Source organism: Osmerus mordax, chromosome 24, assembly GCF_038355195.1.
Source record: "Osmerus mordax isolate fOsmMor3 chromosome 24, fOsmMor3.pri, whole genome shotgun sequence".
Classification (NCBI taxonomy): domain Eukaryota; kingdom Metazoa; phylum Chordata; class Actinopteri; order Osmeriformes; family Osmeridae; genus Osmerus; species Osmerus mordax.
Window position 1 is genome coordinate 2,034,959 of NC_090073.1, and position 26,470 is coordinate 2,061,428.

At 46.1% G+C, this 26,470-nt stretch overlaps 1 protein-coding gene across 1 annotated transcript; it reads right to left on the minus strand.

Annotated features, from left to right (window-relative positions):
• Positions 1–116: 116 nt before the first annotated feature.
• On the minus strand, positions 117–26,055 carry grk5l (G protein-coupled receptor kinase 5 like). The gene is made up of 16 exons (XM_067227849.1): positions 25,611–26,055; positions 9,438–9,533; positions 9,221–9,333; positions 7,522–7,599; positions 7,277–7,374; positions 6,630–6,722; positions 6,392–6,455; positions 6,157–6,297; positions 5,877–6,067; positions 5,636–5,673; positions 5,388–5,477; positions 4,577–4,785; positions 4,150–4,287; positions 2,663–2,800; positions 2,341–2,472; positions 117–2,136 (listed from the first exon to the last, which is right to left on the minus strand). Exons 1-16 carry the CDS (start codon positions 25,660–25,662, stop codon positions 2,053–2,055), a joined length of 1,755 nt encoding a protein of 584 aa, XP_067083950.1. The 5' UTR covers positions 25,663–26,055; the 3' UTR covers positions 117–2,052.
• Positions 26,056–26,470: the final 415 nt, after the last annotated feature.

The window sequence follows — 26,470 nt, forward strand, 5'->3', positions numbered from 1 at the left end:
TCAGGCGACAGAAGACACAGCCATGTCTATCAAGTCCTCACAGTGCCTACTTGACGATGTTTTGACACAAAAACAAGGGTTAAAGAGACAGGGTGTCAGACAGGAGACACACAGACTTAGGTCAGATCAGGCTTTATTAGGAGCAACAGGACACAGTGGGTTTGGCATTACATGCACTTAGTCAGCACCTTAATATACATTCTCACAGACTCCCTCTCTTCCTTGCTCCTCCACTCCTCTCATTTCTGGCCAACCAAAGTGTGGGTGTGTGTGTGTGGTTCCCACAGAAACAAAAAGGATAGGACAGTTAATAAAGAACGTGCAAACGTTCATGTGGTCGAGATAACTCCAATAAGGAGGCACTTTTCCCTGTCCCTGACTAGTCAAGTTCTTGGAGAGTTTATTGTAGGGAGTTTATTTTGATTTCATTTACTGCAACGTTTGTTGGCATTCCCTACAATAAGAAAAATAGACATTTCTTAATTTAAGATTATGAATCATCCCTCCATTTGGATTGGCGCGCTCGAATTACAGTTCCCTGTCAGGGGGCCCTTATCAATGATGTGCCGTGCCCAGGATGATGGGGGGCATCTCAATACTCCACTTCCCTTCCTCTAAGATGACAAGGCTCGCTCCGAGGGTGTTTCCGTCCGTCCTTCTCCTGCCCCGTGTCTTCAGCTCAGCGTAGACAACGCAGGGGAGAGGAGGGGTTCTGAAGGAGAGAGAACACACACAGCCGGGGGGAGGATGAAGGAGAAGGGGAGCCCCCGACAGGACAGCCTTTGTCTCTGTCCATGGGAAAGGCATGCCGGACCCATAAAAGACCCCCACCAAGTCTACATTCTACCCAACACCACAACTGAGACACAGAGGGAGAAGAAAACATTTCCTTTCGTGAGTTTTAAGTGACCCTGTGAAAACCGCTTTTTATGGGGGTTCCCGGGTCGTGGTGGAACCCCGGGGAGCCGGCGTGAAGCTGGACCTTCCTCTTCACTTCCTGTCTGGGCATGCTCGTCATGACAACACCCAAACAGCTGGAGAAAGGAGAAACAGCATGGCTGAAAGTACTGTGTGCCCGGTCCTCGAGAAACACCACATAGACAGACCATACAGTACTAGATGGCGCCACAATAGTAATCATACAGTACATGTCAGAGGTAAAACAACATCTTTACTATAAAAACAGACTGATAGGTAGATAAATGGCATTCATGTTTCCGTCTTTGAAATGTAACATTGTAAGAAGGAAGTCCCAAGTTAGGTTGTATTCATATCATAACATTGACAGGCTCCGAATGTGTGTGTGTGTGTGTGATTCAGATGGGACACAATTGCAGACTCACATTACTTGGAGGATCAATAGTAAAATAGGAACCAGACTTTTTTTTCAGGTTCTGGTCCAAGGTGATCCTAATGGTGCTTAGTATGTGAACATAAACATTGACACAAACAACATAACTGGATCTTTGGCCTGAGTGTTATACATATACTGAGAGAGAGATAGAGAAAGAAAGGGGGGGAGCAAGAAAATGAAAAAGAGAAAGAAATAGAAAGAAAAAGAGGACAACAAGGAAATACCAGAGTGAGTATGAGTGTACATTTATGCAAGGTTTTCCTTATCCATTTTTTTTTTTTTTTTTTAAACAACAACTAGAACAATATTTCCACAAAGACCCCATCTTGTATTCCCTGTGGTGGTCTTATAGACTCAGTGGATCCCCTGAATTAGCTTCATTTCATGTCTTTTACATCGACGTCAGTGGCTCTTCTCAAGTCCAGCAGTCCTGAGGGTAAGTGAGTAAGGTGTCTGAACATTTCCAAACGTCTCGGCATTGTTGAACGTTCCTCGAACCCCACGCTCCCCTGAGCTCTTAGGCCTTGGTCAAGGTGAAAGGTCAAGGGGTCAGGTGTTTCCCCTGGACTGACCCCAGGCTAGGGCGGGATCCCTCAGGATGACTGACAGCTGGTCAGGCCGGGTGTAAACCAATCAGCAGCAGGTATGTCCTCTATGCTCCGCCCTCTCTGTGTGAGCGCCACACAGGGTCTTGGCCACTAGGGGGCAGAGTGGGACATGGAGTCCACTGAGTTTACGCTGGAAGACTGCACCCGGCTGTTGGCAATGGACACCTCTGGGTGCTGGAGGGGGTGTGTGGGCAGACACAGAACCAACAACATAGAAAGAGAGAGACAGAGGTCAATCACAAAAGAAGCGCGTTTCTCTGCACGTCATTTGTGTAATAAGCGTGTGTGTGTGTGTCTGTGTGGGGTCATGTGTGTGTGGGGTTATACGTGTGCGTCTGTGTGTAGTTACACGTGTATGTCTGTGTGTGTGTGTCTCACGTGTCTCCTGAAGATCCGGTCCAGCAGACTGCGCCGGGGGGGCTCTGGGGGCAGCGACCAGTCCAGGTCTGGGGGCCGGGAGCCCAGGGGCCCAAACAGGTTCAAATCACTGAAACACTCCGTCTCTATCATCTACCAGAGGGAGGGAGAGGGAGGGAGAGAGGGAGGGAGGGAGGAACATCGGGAGGGGAATAGAGTGGGGGAGAAGAAGAGAGGGAGGGATTAAATTGAATCCCGGTGTTTAAAGTACTTCTGAGTTTGTATGTTTTGTCAAACATCCAAACACAACTACACACACACACACAAACACATCACAACATACCTCATTCTGCCAGGGGATAGACACACAGCCTGTAGAAAATTTGGAGTAGAAGTCGTTGTCCGTTTGGTCCAGATTGACACCCTTCACCGTGGAGAACTGCTCAATGTCCAACACATCCTTACAGTACACTGCCCGCGGCTGAGTGCAGGGAGGGGAGGATGGACAGTAGGAGAGAAGAGGAAGGAGGGACAGCATTGATTAACCCTTTAAAGAGGGAGATGGGCCAAAGACAATGGAGGACAAATAAGCTAATTCCATAGTATGTTTATAATAGTAAGGATAATAATAAAGGAGTGGCATTTAACTGGTATTCCATAAATTTTATAAATGAGTGCTGTGTTGCGCGCACACACACACACAATAACAGAGCAGAGGTCTGTACTACAAAATAAGTTCAATATACCCACAATATATTTTAGTTAGCTGGCTTAACTAAGCTTAACAACAGCCATCACATGAAAGCGGTGTCACAATGGTGGTTATCAACTGAGGGCGTTCACGTAAAAGGGGCAGTGTTTGCACCATGTGACCAATCGCAAACATGGACTGCATATCTGACCCAACATGAGCAAACTATAATATTAAACAAATATGAAGAAATAATATAATACAGCCTGAAAGAAGGTGTCAGATGGCTGAGTGGTTAGGGAATCGGGCTATTAAATCAGAAAGTTGCCGGTTCGATTTGGGCTGTGCCATATGACGTTGTGTCCTTGGGCAAGGCACTTCACCCTACTTGCCTCGGGGGGGGAATGTCCCCGAACTTACTGTAAGTCTCTCTGGATAAGAGCGTCTGCTAAATGACTAAATGTAAAAGCAACACAGTTGCTGCTGCCAAAGACTGGAAGGAAACCTGGCACACATGGGCAACTGTGTGAATGCGTAAGTTAATAGGCTTATCGATATCACTGCCCCAGAATTACGGCACCAGCAGATCTGACTATATTAACAACTGTATTTCATTACATAATGTGTTGCTTAGATGTATGCTTTTGGCGTGTAAGGCAATTTCAGCCTTATTCTTTCAGCCGCAGAATGGTGTTCAACAGTCTCGGAAACAAATAAAGAACAAATATTGAACATGAATTCAAACCAGTGTTGGCTTAAGGAAATCACACTTGCAAATTTTATAAGGTCAAAAGTAAAAGGCTTTACTGTTTAATCAGACACTGTTTTAAGATGATATTGGTATAAGATACTCATCAGTGCATATATATATATATATATATATATATATATATATATAGATATCTATATATCTATATATATATATAGATATATATCTATATCTATATATATAGATATATTGTGTATATGCACTATACACCTCATTTTGCATACATAAGATATTCATCTTAGGTATCTTGTATATATATATATACACAAGGGTGTGTGTGTGTATATGCATATACACACCCACACAGGGTATACTATAAGAGAGCAGGTGTGTGTGTGTGACCCTGCTGTGGCTGACGGCAGGTTCTTACGTCAGGGACAAAGGAGGGGTCCAGGATTCCAGCCTCCAGCCTCTTGAAGTTGATGTTCTTGAAGAAGGGATGGGCCTGTACCCCTGCCACACCCTCCGCCTGACAGCCCAGACGGTGCTTGGGGTCTTTGGTCAGCAACTGGAGGGGGAGGGAGGGAGGATAGAATGAGGGACAGAGAGGGAGGGAGAAATAAAGAGACAGAGAGAGGGGAGGGTGGGAGAGAGGGAGAGCAAGAGAGAGCGGGGAGGGATGGAGGGGAGAAGGGCGGGAGAGGGAGGGAAAGAGGAGGAGCGAGGGAGAGAGGGAGAGGGAGGGAGGGAGGGAAGAGAGTGGGGAGAGCGTGAGAGGGGGAGAGACTTTCAATATAATAGATGACCTCGTTCATTCACAAGTAACACCACGGATTAGTCAATCAATCGCTCCTCACCATCCTACAGACGGCCTTGGTGTCCTCCGTGAATTTGTCGCTGTACTCCTCCTCTTCCTCCTGCACCCTCTTCTCCACCTCCTCCCTCTTCACGCGCTCCTTGCGAGCGCGGAAGGGCGATCGTCCCGCGGTCATCTCGTAGATCAGACAGCCCAGGCCCCACCAGTCAGGGCTCATCCCATAGCGCTCGTTATTGATCACCTCGGGAGCTGCACGCACGCACACACACACACACACACGCACACACACACACGCACGCACACACATGCAACGCACGTGCACATTCATATGTACGTTTACATCCACCGTAAGCTGTTGATCGTGTGGTGATGTTTTGACAGTGTTTTGAATTCAGGATGTGGTTGATATGTAGCCCGCCCAGGTGTCAACATATCATGTGCGGCAGCAGTGTGTGTGCATGTTGTGTTGTAGCTAGCTGTGTGCATGTGTGGTGTTGCAGCTCTGTGTTGTGTTGTACCTGTGTGTGTGTGTGTTGTGTTGTAGCTGTGTGCGTGTTGTAGCTGTGTGTTTGTGTTGCAGCTGTGTGTTGTGTTGTACCTGTGTGTGTGCATGTTGTGTTGTAGCTGTGTGTGTGTGTATTGTGTTGAAGCTGTGTGTGTGTGTTGTAGCTGTGTGTGTGTGTATTGCGTTGCAGCTGTGTGTGTGTGTGTTTGGTAGCTGTGTGTGTGTTTGTGTGTTTGGTAGCTGTGTGTGTGTGGGTGTGTTTGGTAGCTGTGTGTGCGTGTGTGTTTGGTAGCTGTGTGTGTGTTGCAGCTGTGTGTGTGTGTCATGACAGGCGGGGCGTGCTTACCCATGTACCCCACCGTTCCCACACGGCCTCTAATCAGGTCACTGTCAGGCACTTTGATAGCCAGGCCCAAGTCCGAGATACGGATGTGTCCTGCAGAGTCAGGGGTCAGCGATTAAAACAGAAACACACCTACGAACTGTGTTCCAGGAGTGACAGATATGTTGAAGAAGTGATGCAGTTAGTTAACATTAATTTATATATCTCCAGTATCCATGTGAAAGACGTATCTGGACAGAGAGTAAACTCACCGTTATCATCTAACAGAATATTCTCTGGTTTTAAATCCCTGGAAGAATAGTTCAAAGCCAGAGTTAGCTGTGCAGTTCGGTGCATCCTCAGAACACAGTATACAGAAGTGCGCACGCCCGACCGCCCGCACACACACACACACACACACACACACACACACACACACACACACACACACACACACACACACACACACACACACACACACACACACACACACACACACACACACACACACACCTGTAGACGATGGCCTCTCTGTGCAGGTGGTGGAGGCCACAGCAGATCTGGGCAGCATAGAACTGGACTCGGTCCTTCTCAAAGCCAGGAGTGCCCATGTTGTAGATGTGGAACTTCAGATCTCCTCCGTTCATGATGGTTAGGACCAGACACAGAGCATCTTTGGTCTCATATGCGTAGGCTAAACTGACCTGGGGAGACGAGAGATAGAGGTGTAGTCCCAGTTCTAGGACTAGACTCTAGAACAGCGCTGATGCATTACTTCTAGAAAGACACTCACAACAAAGCGACTGTTGACCCTCTCCAGGATCTGCTTCTCGTTGAGGGCCATGGACTCTCCTTTCCTCTTCTTGATCCTTTTCTTCTCCAGCTTCTTACAGGCGTACATCTTCCCTGTGGCTCTCACCTGACACGCACACACCTGGCACACACACACACACACCACGTCATCATCATCATCTTCCTCCTCCTCCCCATCATAATGATCATAATGAGGACACGACGAGATGCCTCACCTCTCCGAAACCTCCCTTTCCCAGCACTCTGTACTGTCTGAAGGTGTCTTTAGTGATCGGTAGTCTAAAACACACACACACACAAACACAAACACAGAAACATGTTGAACCGGCATCAGACAGAGGACTTCCAAGGATGTTGGTCATCTTTGTGTCACTGAGCCGAGGGTGTGGGAGTGAGGATGGGTCCCGGCCCAGTGGGAGTGTGTGTGGACAGCATCAGTCTGGAAAGCCTCACTTTTCCAGCATCTTCCACTGCAGAAAGCGGTCAAAGTGCATGCTGTTCTGGTAGTCGGAGAACGCAGCTCCACTCAGATACTCATGGAGGGCCCTGGGAACACACACACACACAAACACACACACAATCACTAACATCACACAAAGTGCCCACAAAAACTAGTGTGACATACAGTAGATAGGTCCTGTATTTGGTCATTGCTCCCAGAGCTACAGTTACTTGAGCGCAGATAAGAGAGCAGCTCAGTTGAAGATAAGAGAGGCACTCAGTCACCACACGCACACTAGGTGACCTGCAGTTAACACCAAGCCCTTTTTGTGCCAAGCCAAGATAAAAAGGCTGGAACTGTCCTGTCCTGACACCGAGAGGGAGAAAAAGACAGAACGATGGAAAGAGACCGGGAGAGAGAGATATTGAGAGAGGACACAGAGAGAGAGGACAGAGAGAGAGAGAGAGGACAGAGAGAGAGAGGACAGAGAGAGAGAGGACACAGAGAGAGAGGACAGAGAGAGAGAGGACAGAGAGAGAGAGCAGAGAGAGAGAGAGAGAGAGAGAGAGAGAGAGAACGAGAGAGAGAGAGAGAGAGAGAGAGAGAGAGAGAGAGAGAGAGAGAGAGAGAGAGAGAGAGAGAGAGAGCGTAAACTCACTTGCAGCAGCCACTGAAGATCTCCTTACAGGGGCTTAGCTCCAGGTTCTCTCTGCACTGCTCAGCGAAAACCACTGCTGCCTCGACACACTCCGAAGACTGCACACACACACACACACACACACACACACACACACACACACACACACACACACACACACACACACACACACACACACGTGAGTAGAGACTAATGGCCAGTGTAACATCATTAGGAGCTGTGGAGCAGGCCCAGGAGAAACTCACATCTTTAGAGAGGAACGTACTGAGGATCTGCTCTCCCCTGGTCCTCAGTTTCTCATCCGGGGTCATCTCATAGTCCTCCTAGAACACAACAAGACAACACGGCGGCCGAGCATCAACGCTGCTTGATAAAGGTTGTTTGTGTGCGTGGTAAGGAAGAACTGGGGTATGGGATTACTGCAGATGCGCATTAAGAAAACACCAATGAGACACAAAGGCGCGTACGCCGACTCTCTCCTCGTCTCCTTCTCGAGCGCTCCCTGTCTTTCTTTCCATCCGTCTCCCTCTCCCGTGTCCCTCCCTCTCTCCCGCTCACACACACACATACACACGCACAAACATACACTGCTGGTGACTCCATATGTGACCCCACGTTGCCTGGCAACCACACAGCAAACACGGCGGGATTCCAGCAGGTCTTGGAGTGTCACAGTGTGTCACACCGGCGTCACCAGCTTTCCGTTACACACACACACACCCGCCAACACACACATTCACACACACGCTTGCTTTAAAAAGCACTAGCGTCACTTGTGCTTATGGGTGCAACAATGTCTCTATAGACCCCAATACCAAAAAACACAAACATAACTTGAACAAGGAGGACAGGGTAGGCAATAGTCTGCATTGATTTGTAACTGACTTTGTGTGGTGTATGTGTGTTCTACAGCCAAAAGGCCAAAAGGGCGTCTCCACTTCCTTTGGCTGAACCCTAAGGATAAGAATGATATGGCTTGTTGTGTGTGTTGGGGTCAAGTTCCTTCTCAAAGGCTCATAAACCTGGGAGGTCTGATCTAACAGCACAGGACTGGTTAACACTTGCAGAGCACGCACACACACACACACACACACACTTCCACTGACGTAAGAGGAGCCACAGGGACCCCTAAGCACATTCCTGCCAACACACACACCAGCTCCATTGTGATTGTGTCTTGTTGATATTTGACTCCCACTAACACACATACTTTGTCACATTTTCAGGTTTTCTGAAAGGGGCATCTCTCCCTCTGTCTCACCCAGGCATTCTCTCCCTCTCCCCCTCTCCCCCTGTCTCTCTCTCTCTCTCCCTCCCTCTCTCTCTCTCTCTCTCTCTCTCTCTCTCTCTCTCTCTCTCTCTCTGTGTCTCAACCTGGCACTCTCTCTCTGTCTCTCTTTTGGTGTTGGTTTTAAATGTTTTATTTTGGTCTGTTGATGTATAGTTGTGCTCTGTGTGTGCTGTGTATAGTGTAACATCCAGCTAACCTGTAAGGGACTAACATAAGTGTGTTAAAACAAAGAACAGAATAAAACAGAAACCTCTCTCTCTCACCCAGGCACGCTCTCGCTCTCGGATGGAGGTGGAGTTAAGAGACCAACGAAGGTTTAGAGAGGAAGGTGGAAGTCGAGAGGAATAGGTGGAGGTAGAGAGAGGCAAGGTTTAGGGAGGGATGTAAAGTTGACAGAGATGGAGGGAGGTGGAGTTCGAGAGATGGATGGATGGAGGTGGAGAGGGAGCAGAGGGGAGGCTCTGCTGACATAATCACCATTCAAGTTGATCATCTCCCAAATACCACAAGCCCCCAAACTGTGTTTTTAGTCTTAATCACAGGGAGTGCAGTGGAGTATGTGAGACCATGTGCACGGGTGCGCTTGGGTGAGTGTGTGGCTGTGTGTGTGTGTTTGTGTGAATGGCTGTGTGCGTGCGTGTGTGGATGTGTACCAAAGCGTCCAGCAGATGGATACACCGCAGCAGTTCAGGTCTGGTCTCACAGTAGAGGCGAAACAGCAGACTACCAATGGGCTGCTTCTGACACAGACTGACATAGTCCCTCTCTGAGGAAAAACACAACACACACACGCTAGTGGCGTTAGTGTCTCCGTAGCAGGGTAGTGATTATAAACCATGACGGGCACATCTAGTATAGAAGGGTACTCACCGATACTGTGCCCCAGCTGAACACACTGGCTTATGTGAGGGAAGCGAAGAATCTCCTTCCATTTCTTACTCCTCCCCTTCCTCTTCCCTCCTCCACCTAGCGACCATGAGGGAATGAGAGGTGGGGGGGGGAGAGAGTCGGGGGGGAGGGAGAGAGGGGGGAGAGAGAGGGGGGGAGAGGGAGGGAGTCAGGGGAAAGAGAGGGAGAAAGGGGGGATGTAAATATCAGTGACAAGTTTCATCACTTTGAGAGGGGCAAAGAAAGTGTGAAGGCGAGATCTACAGGAAGTGAGAGGGATTGTGTGTGAGTTTGTGTGTGTGTGTGTGTGTGAAAGAGGGAGGGCTGTGCTTCATGCTTCCTTGAATGAAATCATAGCCCCAGTGTGCATCATTTATAGATTACGTCTGACTTCCTCTCGAAATCCCTCCTCTCCCTCTCTCGTTTTCTTCCTCCGTGTTTTCTCTTTCCCTTCCACGCAACGCTCACTGCGTCTGTGTGTGAGTGTGAACGTGTGTGTGTGTGTGTCAGGACAGGGAATACGCTTTGTACAGCCAGATTCCTGAGTGAACACAAAGCCAAGCCAGATGCAGATTCCATCCCAATGAATAAGCTTGTGTCCAGCATCAGCATCCTGCAGGAGCTAGGGGGAACCGTGTTAGCACAGGCTAGCACCTCTGCTGACCCCTACCTCCTACCTCCTCTGTCTGAGTGAGTGGGCCTTGTGTGTGTACGCAGATTAGATTAGATAGAACTTTATTCATCCCTGATATGAAGGGAAATTCAGATGTCAAAGCAGCCCCAATAAAATGTATAATAGAAGTATGCACAATAATAATACAAGTGCAAGCAGTAAGAATGCAAGTATGCACAATACGAAAACAGGCATACACAGTGCTAACACAATAGGCTGTGAATACTTTCACAGCCTGTGATTCTTTAATTTTTTATTTTGAATATATTTGCAAAAATGTAAACGAAACCTTTTTCACGTTATCATTAGAGGAAACATTTTCATTCAATCCATTGTCGAATACGGCTGTTACATAGCAACATGTGGAATTAATGAAGCGCTGTGAATACTCTCCGGATGCACTGTATGGCTGTTACTGAAGTTCTTGTATTCTCAGTCAGAATGAAGTGTAGTGGGTGTGTGGTGTTATCCATGACGGTCAATAGTTTGGCCACCATTCTCCTCATCATTCACCTCTTTGACAGTCAGGGCTGGTCCCTAAACCAGAGCCCTCCTAATTCATTTGTCCAGTCCATCGCAATCTTTCATCGCAAAGCTCTGACAGCTCACAACTGAATAGAAGATAACACCAGCCACAAGTGACTGGTAGAACATGTTCGGCATGGACCTGCCAACTTCAAAAGGACCTGAGCCTCCTCAGAAAGTAGGCTCTGACCCTTCTTGTACGCGTTCTGGACGTCACCAGGTCCATTCCAGTGTGTGTGTGTGTGTGTGTGTGTGTGTGTGTGCGTGCGCGCATGTGTGGGCGGTCGAGCACAGCGTAGTGAGTGAGCGGGGCCACAGACAGAGAGACATCTTTAAGTAATAGGCCAGGAATGCTTCCTGCTGGCCTACTGTACGTCACCGATTCGCTCATCTGCTGCTTGCTGTTGGAACGCGTAGCTTTTAATGGCCTTCACAGCCTTTTACCAAATTGCCTGAAACCTGACCTGGGATAGACACGGGTCAAACTGGCCTGGATACCTCACTTCACAGGCATGGTTACCTGGGTGGCACCTGGGTTTAGACCAGAGTGTACAAATATCTGTGAAAAAGGTTTGAAATGGAGATGTGTTTGAGATACAGAAGACATGAGATCCACTCTAAAAGAAAGGTTGACATGGTGGTTCAGATCTGGCTTAAAGCCCAGGGGCACCAGGTAGCCACGGAGTAGAAATGGTGGTTTCATGTAAGGGCTTGACCTGGGGTCAATGGAAACCTGTCGGGACACACAAGTCCTCCACCCAGCCATTCAATTGTTACACAATACCTACTTAGGCCCAAATGTGCTCTTCCTCCCTCTCTCTGTACCTTCCTCCTTCTGTTCACCCTCCACTTCCCCCATCCTCTCTCCCTCTACATCCCTTTCCTTTTTCTAAATATCTCTCCTTACGTGATGCCCACTTCTTCCAGTTTCTCTCCCAGACGGTCTCCCTCGTAGTCTCTCCCATATCGCTCGCCTCCGCCATCTCAAGTCTCTCCATCCCCTCTCCTTCACCGACCTCTCTGTCTCTTTCTGCCGCTCCATCTTTCTTTTTTCGGAATCTCTCCTCCCTCAGTCTTCACCTCCATCTCTCTCTCCTTCACTCTCTGAGTTTCTCCGTCTGATGACTGTATGTCCGTCTTTCTCTTCCAGTCATCAGTGATGACATACTGTATGTCATCAGTCATCCCCCTCTGAGTCATGACCCCCACTCCCTGTTGCTAGCCAATTGCAGGGCTCCATCCTTGCTCTTGGCCAATCAATGGCCTCTATCCAGGTGGGTTAAGGTCACATGTTTACAGCTTTCGAAGCATTTGCAAGATAGACCTGCTTTTCCTGGGAAACAGCACGGGCGAGCGGGACACGTCCTCACTTGGAACCTTATCTATTACAATATTACTTTACAACTGGTCACATTTGCATGTGTGTGTGTGTGTGTGTTAACAGATTTCCGAATGACATAGCTTCTCACAGCTGGTGTATGAGTGTACAGAGGAATGCGCCACGGCCATGGTAGACTGCTTAGCCAGGAGGAGCAACACGGCAGGATGACAAGGCAACCTGGGATATCTGGCAGGCTGGTTGTAACCCTAGTTACCCTATCTGGGTGGAGACGTCGGTAACTAACAACCAGAACACTACCCAGAAAGAGCCTGGGGTCTTTGGTTAACATTGTATAGAGAGCCTCTGACATCGATCTGGAATGTGGTGGACACAAGTTTCCAGTGGTGGTCTGCATCTGTTGTCTTCAACCCTGGTCCTCAGGGAAACATCTCAAAACATGCAGGGCAGGGGGCATGAGGACCAGGGTTGAAGGCCAGTGGTTTGAATGAGCAGGAGATCTCCAGGCCTGGTGTGTAACTGGAACAGGAGATCCTCCTCGGCCCCCGCTGCGTCCAGGTCACATACTGTGCAGCAGCTCTGGTTGACAGAGTTGGGCTGTAAAAGTATGAATACGGTCATAAAAGTCTTACGTAAACTCCCTCCCTCCCTCCCTCCCTCCCTCCCTCCCTCCCTCCCTCCCTCCCTCCCTCCCTCCCTCCCTCCCTCCCTCCCTCCCTCCCTCCCTCCCTCCCTCCCTCCCTCCCTCCCTCCCTCCCTCCCTCCCTCCCTCCCTTGTTAATCTTGTTACTATTGATCTGTCCTACTATGTTGTCTGTAAATTGTAAAAAAAAAAAAAAAAATCACCATCAATTAAGTGTAAAAAAACTAACAAAAAAACAACCTTAGCTAAGCGGCTAACTGATGGTTAACAGTGCTGCAGAGAGGAAAGGTGTCCAACAGCCAGGCCAGAGGGCTGTCCTCTTGAGTCTTTCCCACCAGGGAGACAGACAGCTCGCCTGGGGACGCCCCCATAGCTCACTGGAAAAGTGTGTTTAACATACTCAGGCCTTACGGTAGCAGCCTGGGTTTGAATCCGGCCTGGGCCTCTCTCTCCCCCTCTCTCCCCCTCTCTCCCCCTCTCTCCGTCTCTCTCCGTCTCTCTCCGTCTCTCTCCGTCTCTCTGTCTGGTGAGAATGTGTTGTGCACAGAAACTTACACAGGGTAATGTGTTCCAGCCTGACACGACTACTCCCTTTGTTTTATGTTTCAGCTTTGCATCTCTGACATCACCAATGTGAGCCAGGCAAAATACTCCAATAATCTCAGAGAGAACTCGGCATTCAACTGTCTGCAGGCTGGGTTGAGGCTGGCGTGAGGCTGGGGTAAGGTTGAAACAAAGAGGCCGAGGCGAGGCTGCTCAAGACTAAACCTGGGGTGAGGCTGCTGAAGAAAGAGACTGGGGTGAGGCTGCTGAAGAAAAAGGCCAGATGAGGCTGCTGAAGAGAGAGGCTGGGGTGAGGCTACTGTAGAGAGAGGCCAAGGTGAACCTGCTGAAGAGAGAAACTGGGATGAGGCTGCTGAAGAGAGGCTAGGGCGAGGCTGCTGAAGTGAGAGGCCCCAGCTCATCCTGAGTGTGGTGTACTGAAAGCTAGCACGGCAAGGCATTCTGAGTCGTCAACTGAGGCTCGGAACCCACATCCGTAGCTAACGCTCACAGGTTCACCAGCACACACAGAAGCATCAGAGCAACACAGAGCCCCCCAGAGCAACACAGGGCCCCCCAGAGCAACACAGAGCCCAAGACAGTAACACAGACAAACAGAAAGTCCGCCAGAGCAACATAGAGTAACACTGAACAACACAGAGCTCCATTGAGTAACACAGGGTAACAGAAGTGCCCATAGAGTAACATAGAGCAACCCGAAAGTACAGCAGGGTTAGACTGTGCAAGCATGAGAATCCCTCACAAAAGGCCCTGCTCCACCTATCTCTGTGGCCCCTATCCCCCCCCACACCTTCATCAGCAATCCTCACCAAGAGTTTGGTGTTAGAATCCTTCAACCTACTACTAACCAATGTACTATGTACAACCTACTACACCAGTGCACAAGTTGTACACTGGTGTGCCCAAGCGGAAAAAAAACAAAACATTTCATGAGTTTATGAATATATAAAATCATTTTAAGTGCACTTCCAACTGTGTAGAAAAAGATCAATATAATGAAAATGTATTAAGCTCTCGTTTTTCCTCTTGGGTGTATCCCACCAAACCAACTCTGCTATGATTATTAAAATACCACCACAGCCCCAGGCTGCTTGTGATGTCACACTAGGCCAATCCTTGGAAAGAAATAACATTGAGGACAAGGGATGGCTTGACCATGCAAAAACGGTGTTACCACCAGACCACACAGCTGACAGAACTACTGTGTAGACCTTCCTGGTGACAGTGACTTGCCTAATGGGGCTCCATGCAACAAACACATACCACCCTTCCCAGGCCTGCCAAACAGGAACAAAAATACAAAATCTCTTATGAAAATATATAACTTTGCATCCAGCGCAAATCATGAAATAGCTTATGCATGGGTGTCTATGTGTGTGCGTGTGAGTGTGTAAATTGTTGTGCCACAGGATGCAGAGAGCAGCTCTGGCCAGATGCAGGAGAAGGGGACTATAGGAGGAAGCATCTCTTTGTTGCTCAGTTCCACTGCTCTATGATGTCATCACAGCTTGGCTTTCTCTCCGTTTCCTTGCGTCGTTAGCTGGACTTCTCCAAAACAGTGTTCACCCGCCTCTCGATCCCTAAACCCAATGCCCTACCTTTATACCACCATCTAGGGCCCTACATTGGGTATAAGTGAACACTAATGTAGGCTGGGAAACACCCTGCCCCCCCACTCCTTATATGCTAAAGACTGGTATAGCTGGATGACAGAATTGGTTTGTTTCTTACACCTCGTTTTGTGACTTCCTGTTGCGTTGGTCGTCATGCTGTATGTTGATAAGGGTCCATATGGGGTCTGATTGGTTGTTCTTACAGTTAATAGTCGGGTATAAAAGGGAATGTGGGCCGTTATTCTGAAGCCTTTTTCGTCTCCTTGCGTCTTCTTCACCTCTCAACTCAACGTTCAACTCCTATATCTCCTGGCTCTCTTTGCTCTCTCTCCAATTTACAATAATCATGGTAGGGTTGATGATTTTTGATAGAGATAATTTCTTCATTTTGTAACTTGTAATCCATGCCTATGTTTTTTAATATCTGTTATTTAACTTTACTTTGACCATTCTTGGTTTAAGCTTTCGTATTTTTGCTTTCAAATGACGTTTTCCTTAATTAAATATCAGGCAATCAGGGTGTTTCCCAGCCTACATTAAATGTTCACTACCCAATGTAGGGCCCTGATCTGTTGCCTGATTTTCCCCCAAAAATTGAGAAGTTCCTGTTCCGGGAAAGAATTACAACTAATCCGGGACAGTTGTTCAAAAAAGGAGAACAATCCCGGGAAAACTGGGATGGGTGGCAACCCTAGTAGCAACCCTTCTCACCATAGGAAAAACCTATAGCTAAGCTAAGCTTGCTAAGCCTCACCATTGGAAATACTTAAAGCTAGGCTAGCTGTTAACATCAAGGCCTCTACTAGTAGTAATGCTTGTCATGTGCTAACCGACTTTATGGAGGTCATCAATCACTTATCTGCCAGAGATGACAAAAGCACATACAAACAGCATTCGTGCTAACAACAGTCTCTTGTATTTTATATGGGCCATCTGTAACTACAAGATTATTGACTCCATGCTGAATAACAACACACGAACATTCTTCACGTCAACATCAAGCAGCTCTGCGAATAGAGGAGGAATTGATACAGGAGAGACTGACACAAGAGTAGCAGGTTTGGTCTGTCCACGCAGGAGGTAGATTCTTGTCAACATTGTGTTTATTAATAGTCCGGCCCTTAGGCCGACACTGGCTGAGGTGGTCAAACCAGTCTGTGACCTCAGAAGCACTGAGCTGTGACGGTCCTCTCTATACTGTGCTGTGTGGATGCGTGTGTGTGTTTGCATATGCCCAGAGGAGCAAGAGAAAGCCTGGCAGACACAGGCAGAGAATGAGAAAGATATGCGTGTGTGTGTGTGTGTGTGTGTGGGGGGGGGGGTCCTGTTTCATGAAAATATAGAATGTGACAAAAACATGCTCATCCTACCACAAACACACAGGCATTACATAAGCAAGCAGGCAGGCACTGTCACTGCTGAGGGGCACATTGGGTCACACACACAGTTTACTCAGCCATAAAACTGCCAGAGAGGGGAACATAGTCCCCCTGACTGTAAGCAGGAAGTTATTGTCCTCGAACGCCTTTACATGGTCAGGACACGTCTGTTGCCTGATTGGCGTACGGCTGCATTTGGGGCAGGGAAAACAGAGGCAGGTTAATACGTACATTTCTAAGAACAGATGTAAACAACAGTCTGATTGGTTCACCAAACACTGCTAATGCTCCTGTATTAAATGTACTGGTGTAAAACACTAGGCTGCTCCAAGGTATCCAAAAGAAATACACTAACACAGTCCTAATAGACACCACCACAATGACCACAAGCCATACACAGAAACACACACAGAGAAACACACACACACACGCATGGTCAACTCAGCACACTTGCATGATTCCCGGAAACAAGGTTAAAGTGATAACACTGCCCCTCTCTAGGCTCCCTGCTTCCGGTCCAGCTGTTCTATATTTCCTCTGTCCTATACACACACACACTACACACACTCACTGCTCTATTTGACTGGTTGTACCTCTCCTCTCCACTCCCTTCCCAGTCAAATTAGTTGTTTATCAATAGAAGCCAATGAAAGCGACAAATGTTATTGATCTCTGGCATGGAAATAGAACCATTTGACTTGGAAATACAGAGAGAGATAGAGAGATGCAGCAGATAGAACAAACAAGACGCAATGGTTGACCAGCGGGAAGTGCCTTGCAGACTTCTGCTGTCAATGTTCATTAAAACTCAACTCGTACCAACTACTACTATGTCGAGCCATTCAATCTACCCATCAGTTTATCATTCCACTGCCCACAATGCAGAAACATTTAAAATAATTGCCTTACTATAACAGGGAAAGCCTTATATGTTTTACAGATATTTCTCAAATAACACATACTAATCTGTTGAAGTTATAGGGATTTACCGTAATTTTAAATATCCACTGTAAAAAACTCAAACAAAAGAACCAAACATGGAAAAAAGGACTATATCTATGAAAAAAGTATGCATTCTTAAAAGAAAAAAAATGACAATGGTTTACGTGTAAAAAATGTAATCAATAGGCTACGTAAAATTAACACTTCACAGCTTCATAAATTTGAGTTCTGATGTCCGCAATAGTTAATTGCTTTTGCTTAGCCTACTTTGACCCAGATTTAGGCAAACAATACACAAACTTAAAAGGTTAGCTTCCAAAATAAAGTTATTTTAAAAGAATTATAAGATAATTGGTCCACAATCATACATTTTGTAAGATGAAGCAACTGAAGCAGGTCCTGCCGTAGCCAACTGTCACTGAATTACATTTAGTCATATCTGAGGCAATTTACTAGCTAGCAATTTTAACAAGCTTTGCATTTAAATCTGCTTAGAATCCTGCATTGATTAAATAACGTTCTGGTTAGAAAGTTAATTTAGGGTAAAAGTGACGGCGTTATGAGTGCTTAAGTGGCACCCGCTGTGGTTTGCTAGCTTGTTGCTAGTTTCGTGCTACTAGCCAACTGTTAACTACTGAGGCAATTGACTATAGCTAAATCAGCAATATTTGCATTTATATTAGTTAAGAATAGTATAGGTAACGTTCTGCTTATAATTGTATTTAACGGTAGAAATAGCAGTGTTATGGGTAGATAAAATTAACTTCCCAGGAAGTTTGATATGAAGGCCTATTCATTGTCTTATGGCTGCTAATCTTAACAAATGTGCTTGCTGCCTGGCAAAAACTATTAAGCTGTATGCTAGTAACAGACAACTAGCAAATTTAGCAATATTTGCATTGCTTGCGCGTGGGTTTGTGATATTGTGACAGTGACTTTTTGTGACTGTGGGCTATGGCTAGCTAGTTAGCCACTGTTAGCTTCACTTTTCACCACAAAAACTGAAATGATGCCTAAACTGGGCAACGGAACCTTCCATTCGATACAAGCAACGCTTTCGGGCCCAAGTCAAAGATGTTGACACCGATATTGTCTATGTAGTGCAAACATTTATGGAGTTTTAAAGGTAGGATAATAGTAAAATAAACTAAATAATAAATATAGAGAGATAATATAGGTTGTGCCTTGTCAAAGGAAGGCACACCCAATTACTGTAATTAGACTTTACCTGTTGTTTTACGGATTTGGTTTGGCAGACAGAACTTTCTCTGTTTTTTTTACAATGCAGCCATCAGACTACCACGAGCCTCTCTGTAAAGGTGCCGATGTGGCCTAGGAACAGGGGATAACCCATCGATCCAGCACCAATCTATGGGCTTTGTGAGTCTGCCTTTTCACCCCCCAACTCATTATGGCCATTACTAACCCAACTCTTGTAGTTTTGTATTGAGTGTGTTTAGTGTGCTTGCGAGAACAAAGAGAGTGCACACCACAGTCTAAACTCTCTCTCCTCCTCTCTAAGATGACACTAAGCAATGCTGCCCATATTGATCGTCCTCCAATTTACAAACATCAAATATTCATTGGGTTGGTCCGAGTTGTTGGACAGAGGAGCAAGCAGGACAGAGAGATGAACTGAACTACTGCAACTCAGCACTTTAGAGACAGAACACTCCTTTCATTTTCAGTCTTCTATCCCTCTCTCACACTCCGTCCATTTATAACCTTCTATCTACTCTCTCTCAACCATTGTTCACCATCTCAAATCCTCCCCTCTCTTTAAATTAATTCCTTATTGTCTCCCGCTTTTTCGCCATCTTATTCCGTCTTCCTGTCTCTAACACACACAGTCTCAGTCTTTCTCTGACCCCATGTCTATCTTTTTATACTCTCTAACCCCCCCCCCCTTCCTCTGTCTCCAGGCAGACAGAAGCAGTCACTAAGGAAGGCTGTTTTTCTCTCATGTGCATCCCTCTGTCTCCATTACCACTCCCCTTTTGTCAACCCAATAAACCTCTCCAGCATCATCACAGCCCAGCCCCTACTGAACCTCGAGGGACACACACTCCAGACTGTGTGTGTGTGTGTATGTGTATCTGCACTCACATGTGTGTGAGTGAGTGAGTTTTCACTAACGGGATCTGACAGGTTTTCCTATAGGTGTCAGGAAAACAATCCATGCTGCCAGTAGTCTTGATAAAGGTCTTGTGTCTAGCATGTCTGACTGGTTTTATGTGAAAAGTATTTTCTCTTTAGTATTTGAAAAGACACACACACACACACGAAAAGCAGCATTATAAGGCCAGTTGGTGTGTCAGTGTTGAATCTGGAAACATGCTCAGACTTGTACTAGGGTACCACCAAGTTGCTCTTTCTCTTTCCAGAGAAGAAAGGTTCGGTTGACACTAGTCATGCAGGCTATTCATGCCAGCTAGTCCTGCTCACTACACCAGCTAGCTTCTCTCTCCAGGCAACAAAGGCACAGCAGGAGTCATGCTAGTGTAGTCGGTGTGTATCGGTTAAACTCACTCCTCAAGTATATAACAGGCCACCCGCGTCAACAAAGAGCTAGCTTTGCGTTGGCGTAGCTGGTAGTGGTCGCGCTTGGGAAATCAGAGGTGGCGTGTTTGATCCACAGTGAGGGACGAACATCGGCCCGTATACATCGGCCCGTATACCTCTGACAGAGGTTACATACAAACTGGTGGCATAATACACAACGCACGAGGAGTACCAACCGCTACACTAGCTACTAGCTATACCAGTTATCTGCCAGTTAGCGCTGTGTATACTGCACCTCATGACCACTGGATGAGGTGTGCTTCTTTAACATCAACTAGTGTACAGTGCCCCTTATGCAGCGTGTGATGACAGTTCTTCTCAGTGGCTTTGGTACCTATATTTCTTAGATCACAATTGAAATTCTGTCATCTCTGAAGTACTTGTTCAAACTCATCTATTCTAGTAATATATGCACATCTTAAAAGCAATTTCTCATAAACAAATTGCCAAATGCTCTAGTAAATTCCTGCAAATGATTTGGGAGCCTTGTCTACTGTTTCCTACGTCAATTACTTATGTTATGTTGATCCGAATGTATTATTTTGGTTCTCATTGTAAATGTCTGTTGTTAAATCTTAAATCTAAATTGTCTTATCACCACAAACATCTAGACATAACAGAAGTCATTTCATGCACAATGGTTTAGCCAGTTGTCATGATTGTAGGCCTAATTCACTATACAGTGCTTGCATGTACAGTTCTGCCTAAGAGGTGTTTTGTTTACATAAACTTTTGTATTTGTTCCTTTGTACTATGCAATGCTGTAAAATAGTCTTGCATTTTCTGTATCGCATTCGCATAAATAAGACACAACAACTGACCAAAGAGACTAAATTCAAAAGAACATTGTTCCTGTCGTATGCCTGTTTGTGGATTGCTATATCCATGCCGTCAAGCAAACGACCAAGGAGGCTAAAGTGGTAGGAATAATGCCCATGTCCAGGATGCAGCTGGTGATTATAATGTCATAGCACATTTGCAATGTGCAGACAGTTTTTACATCAGTAAACACATTCATTTATGTAACAAAATTGACTGATCTATACTGAAAGTATCTACCTTATATTGTTGGAAGTCGCTTTGGATAAAAGCGTCTGCTAACTGAATAAATGTAAATGTAATGTTGTTCTGTTAGCTACCCAGCATTTCATCCATAAAAAAAAACCTTTGAAAGCAACAATTTTTGATAATAACCTTCCAGCTACACCTACTGAAATAAACCATCCACTTTAAATATAGTCTTTCTTAGTTAGCTAAACAGTATTTCCTCAGTAAAATAGTCTTGGATTTTCTGGATCACACTGACATAAATATTATTGTTCAAGTCTTTTCAGCTCACTATATCCATATAAATATATATTTTTTTTTTTGGTTTGCGAGGGCTAGCTTAGTGCAGCTCAGTCAACTCAAGATGGCTGAGTCCAGAGCGAAGAGAGCAAGCCAAACTGGTGGCAAATTCTTTATTCATTATTTCATGTTGAAATGCTTATCCAAACAACGTCAATCGCAGCACTGCACTCCATTGGATTATAAAAAGGACAGGACACCTGCAAAATGTGAACTTTTGCAGTGCTCGGTTCTTGAGCTGTGTCGTGGGAAACTAAACCTATTCTAATTTGTACACACACAGAGATTCATGGCATTATTAGAGAGATACTAGTAGGATCACAGTGTTGGCCACGAGACACACTTGGGGGGGGGGGGGGGGGAAGGGGTTAATAATGATGGGAGAAGTTTAAAGATCTATCAATTTGGATGAACATATGGTAAATCTGTTTATCCTAATCAGTGGATTCTTCCATTTACCCCACACTGTCAAAGACAGAGCTAGAATATCAACACCAAAATCATTATTCTCTTTCAAATGCAGTTGTCAGTGTTTGACCATCTCCAGGATGGTGACGGTGACTTGTGCAGAGGGTGTGGGTTGTGTGGGGATGCGGGGTGGAGCGTGACCAGACTAAACAAGTATAGCAGCCAGTTCCCTACGACCTCGTAATCACACTGTCCAAGTAAATAATAAAATAAAATTATTACATCAGCGGTTTGGGGAAATAGTCCCAGAATGCCTTCTTTCTCCCTCCCTGGTGTATTTTCTAAACAGTCCTTCACCACAAGTCACCAAACAAAGGGCAGCCATAATAGTACAGTGAACCATAGTGAACACAGCAAAACCAGGAAGCGTATCCAGTTAAACATAGTCTCTAAGATACTGTACCTCCGTGATAGAAGCCTGTGTATATGTGTCTCTCAGTGTGTCCAGCTCTGTCTCTACTTGCTACGGAATATCACCTGACCTTTTCTTTCCCAGTCTGTGGACATGAGTGTGTGTGTGTGTGTGTGTGTGTGTGTGTGTGTGTGTGAAGGGAGGAGGGTTGAAACGTAGGCCAGAGGCTAATCTGAGTTACAAGAGACAGCACATTCATGTTACTTTACATGGATGATATTGAACACTGGGGCCTGTTGCACAATACACCTCGAGTTAAGGTTTCCTTAAAATAAAATTGGTTGCACAAAACACCCTTTGAGTCTTCAAAATCTTTCCTTAAATGTTCACTGAAGTATTTAAGGTTTCTCCTTATCTTGGTCTTATACTTATGGATTCCCTTGAAGTTTGTTAAAGCATTGCACAAAAGACCTTGCCAACCGAAGTAAGGCAAACGACGTAAGGTACCTCTGAATCTTAACCGCAACATGGCCGATTTATGGTGATGAACGTATGGTATTTTCCTTTCATCCAAAAACAAATGATTCTCATTCCAGAACTTTCTCCCAACCTTCTGCCTCCATTCTGGAACGCTGATATCCTTAAACTTCCCAGGGTCACTTAGGGCCTCCGCTCTGGCTGACCAGGGTACGAGACCCCTGCCTGGGGAGGAGAGGTGTCTTGGGGCAGGGGAAGTGTGGAGCAAAGTGGGCTGCTCTGGGACTCCCTGGAAGAGAGGCTGGTGTCTAGGCCTCTAAAATGTCAGCCTCTCAGTTCGCTTTCCCCTCGCTTCCATCCACCCAAGACTGCTGCCAGTGTGTTGTGAATGGGGAAAGTAAGCGCGCGCACAGACACACACACACACACACTAAGAGCAGTTTTTACTGAAGGACGGAACCTACGTCAGAGGGGTTGAGATCAGGTTACAGTCGCTCAGAGGAATTCATCTGCCCTCCGAGCACACACACACACACACACTCCTGCATTCACACACAAACACACACACACGTCTCTAACGAAACACCAAGCTCCTTTCCACAGTACAGAGGAAGTGGTCGTTTAAGGAAATCCTTCCTAAAAATGCACGCACGAGTGACGCTTGGTCTTCATTCCAGAAACATGAGACTTCTGGCCCAGATGTTACGTAATTTCACGCAAGTGTTTAAAAGACGCATATTCAATTGTGGAAGGAGAACCCTCTCATAGAATACATAATTGTGGGTTCCTTCCTGCTGGATCAATTAGATTAAACTAAGGTTCTAGCAAGAAGGACTCTTAGAACCTTTTGATGTCGGAGAGAGTCCATGGAGGGGGTATAAAACATTGTGCATTCTGGGAGCCCTGCTATGGTGAGGGCAACCGGAGCTGGCATGTGATTTGATGAGAGATGAGCAGGCTAAATGCTGTGAGTGTGCGTAGGTAGGTGTGTGTGTGTGTGCATTTCACTTCATCATCCATCCAGCTGCATCCACACACAGAGACTGGGAAATGCCCGAGCAGGAAGAGGTGGAGGTTGGCTGACGACAGCACTGTCAACCTGTCATGCAAATGCTCATCAAAACATTGCATTACAGGAAGTATAGTGGATGTGGTGCTCGGGTTACTTGGATAGCAGATGAACCACAGTGCTGTACCCCCCCCCCCCCCTTCTCTTTCTCCATCCCTCTCTTCCGATCTCTGGCCAGCTCTGCAGACTAGGAATATTGATGGCCTACTCCAACTTGGCTGAGACACTCTCTGTATTTCAGTGATTTCGGAAGTGTGAGAAAGCCGGGGCAAACAGGCGGAGAGGAGAGTAAACTGTCTCTTCCTGTTGTCATTTCTACTGGAAGGCAAAGGCTCTCAACTCGTGCCTGGCAGAGACACACATACACAAACAGGAATAAACAGTTTCTCCATTCAGTTCCTCTCCCTTTTCCCAGTGAGTTACATCAAATAAGCCTGTGCTTGTTTCAGGGTGCACACACACACAGATAACACAGCATTTATAACGCATTCCAGACACACAGACATTCGCACAACCTTTGACACTCTGGGCAAAGAGATAAGACTAATGCTTCAAACCGAGACAGAGGCTACTGTAACTTGACAGCTCAGAGATGATCAACCTCTATAACACACAAGTCACCAGTGAGATACAAACAAACCATCCCCGGATAATCTGAGACGGTATTTAAATCAGGACTGCTCTCTCTCTCGCTCTCTCTCTTTTCTTTCTCCCTAGCTCAGCCCAAACAGCAACTCATTTTTCTCCCTCAAAACAACAGACCAACCACCAGAGAAGACCCTAGATTACATCACCAACCCCCCCCCCCCCTCTGCCCCCACCACACACAGACACACCCAGTCAGAGCTCTCATGGGGTCATCTCTCCCCTATGCCCCTCCTGCTCTCTGCCCGACTGCCTAGATAGGAGGAAAGATGGAGAGAAAGAGAAACAGAGAGAAAGAGACAGACAGGCAGTGAGAGCAAGAGCCTGACCCAGCACCACCAGAATTATACAATTTCATTGTGATAAGCGACCACTGGGATAGCTGCAGGAGGAGTGGGATAGCTGCAGGGCCACTGGGATAGCTGCAGGAACACTGGGATAGCTGCAGGAACACTGGGATAGCTGCAGGAACACTGGGATAACTACAGGAGTGGGTTGACTGCAGGAACACTGGGATAACTGCCAAAGTAAACTACGAAACGAGACTCCATCAAAGCGTGCGTGTGACAGAGGCATGTAACATGTACTGGATACCGTGCAGGCCTGACAAATAATCCCGTCCTATCCCCCACGTCAGCCGGCCTGTGGTACATGTTGCATGATGAAATGAAAATAAAACAACAAGTGTGATCGCGGACTCAGGTGTTTTATTGTTCACACCACTAATTACAGCAGTCCTTAGAGGACTAGCAGTCTGTTCATTAGTGTTCATGAGGCACCCTCTCTAACCTGAGCTTCAGGTTATGAGCGTGTAAGAAGATCATATAAGCCAGTAACTCCTCGAGAGACATCAGTTTTCTTTCAGCCACTTGCTGATATTGGATTGGATGAGCAAAGCTCCAGGCCTCTAGTGCATGCATATGTTGCCTACAACAGGCCAGAATGTGTTCACAGAAAACGGAACAGGGGGCATTTTGCTGCATGGGAAAACAACCATTTTCAATACAGCTCACGTCACAGGTCGTAGTAAGAATGCCAAGTGATGTATCACTTGCCAGTATCAGCATCGATACATAGGAGAATGCGACAGATAAGCCCTTGGTGTTCTCTGAGTAAACGTAATAGGCTATGCTCTACTTATTTCCCAAGGCAGACAGATGTACAGCGGATGTGGGAGGCTGATCTTTTTTCTTTTTTCTTACAGTACATAAGGAAACCCCGGACTCACTAGTAGGAGCTAGCTGTCAAACGATGACAAAATCTACAGGCCTGGGGTTACAAGTGATAGAAAACCTCGCGGTAAGAAACAGGCTACGGTAAACATGCCTAGAGGGTGCCATAATAAAATATTCGACTTGGAATATTACATAAGAAGTTGTGATAAAAGACCGTAGGCTAATATTTGACTTGATGGTGAAATGTTAGAGCCATTACATTTATAGTGCCTCGCTGTTCCAGCACATTACCTGGCATTCCCTAGGAGTCCTCTAGTTGCTAAATAAAATGTCATGACATTTCTCGAGATCCTCTGATCTTTGTCTAAAGGTGAAAACTTACCCTCTCTTGCTTTTAGCAGTACCGTGTTGGCCACTATATTCTCCAGCTCCATCAAAAAATCCTGTTAAGAGATGTTTTGTAGATCACACAAACGTCGGTGGAGCAACACCTCGAACCTCACTGCTGGATGTCTTGTCTCTTACTCCTCTAATCCGAATCGGTGTAAATTATATTCATTTCACACTCGCGGTCTACATACTGGTCATTATAGAATCTGTTAAAACACAAACTAGGCATGATTCGTGTTGTGTGCCGAGAGTGCGGCGTTGGAAAGTAATTTCCATTCCAATTCAAAAGAAGGACCCACTGGCATATTGGTGTAGAGGCGCATCAAATACAGATATCTCTTTTAAACCCGCAATACATCCCAAATCATATCGAAAAGAACTACATCCTTTAGTAACGCATTCCTAACAGCGGCTGAAGCGCGGCAGAGATCTGAGTGTTTTCAGCTGCACTGAGGGCTGTTACATGCTTCACGCAAACTGCGTAGTGGGAGGAGCTGGTCTTGGAGAGAACGCGCATTCTTTGTACTCCTGCGGTCCTGCGGGTCGAAGTCCTCCACAAAAGAATATCCACAAGAAGGCGACAGCGTTTAAAGACGACATGTTGACCGACCTCAAAGTTGAATTTTAAAACCAATTATGTGTATATCATGTAGGTATATACATACAATGATACAACTGCCGCTCCAGAGTAATGCACCAAATACTACATAAGAAAAGCATTGTGTATTAATGTCTATTGTGAACCTCTGCATTATTCTTTATTATATGAGGTAGCAATACATTTTAATTGACTTTATTAAAATATTCTGAGGTGTAGGCTACAATTTGAACTTACATTATTGTTATTTCTTT

What these genes read in the sequence shown, in the direction of transcription:
- grk5l (XM_067227849.1), bottom strand. Translation starts at nt 25,662, where the DNA reads ATGGAGCTGGAGAATATAGTGGCCAACACGGTACTGCTAAAAGCAAGA. An exon ending in TCAGCTGGGGCACAGTATCG is followed by an intron (nt 9,334 to 9,437) that starts GTGAGTACCCTT and finishes GTTTTTCCTCAG; the next exon opens with AGAGGGACTATGTCAGTCTG. An exon ending in GAAAGGGAGGTTTCGGAGAG is followed by an intron (nt 6,298 to 6,391) that starts GTGAGGCATCTC and finishes TGTGTGTGCCAG; the next exon opens with GTGTGTGCGTGTCAGGTGAG.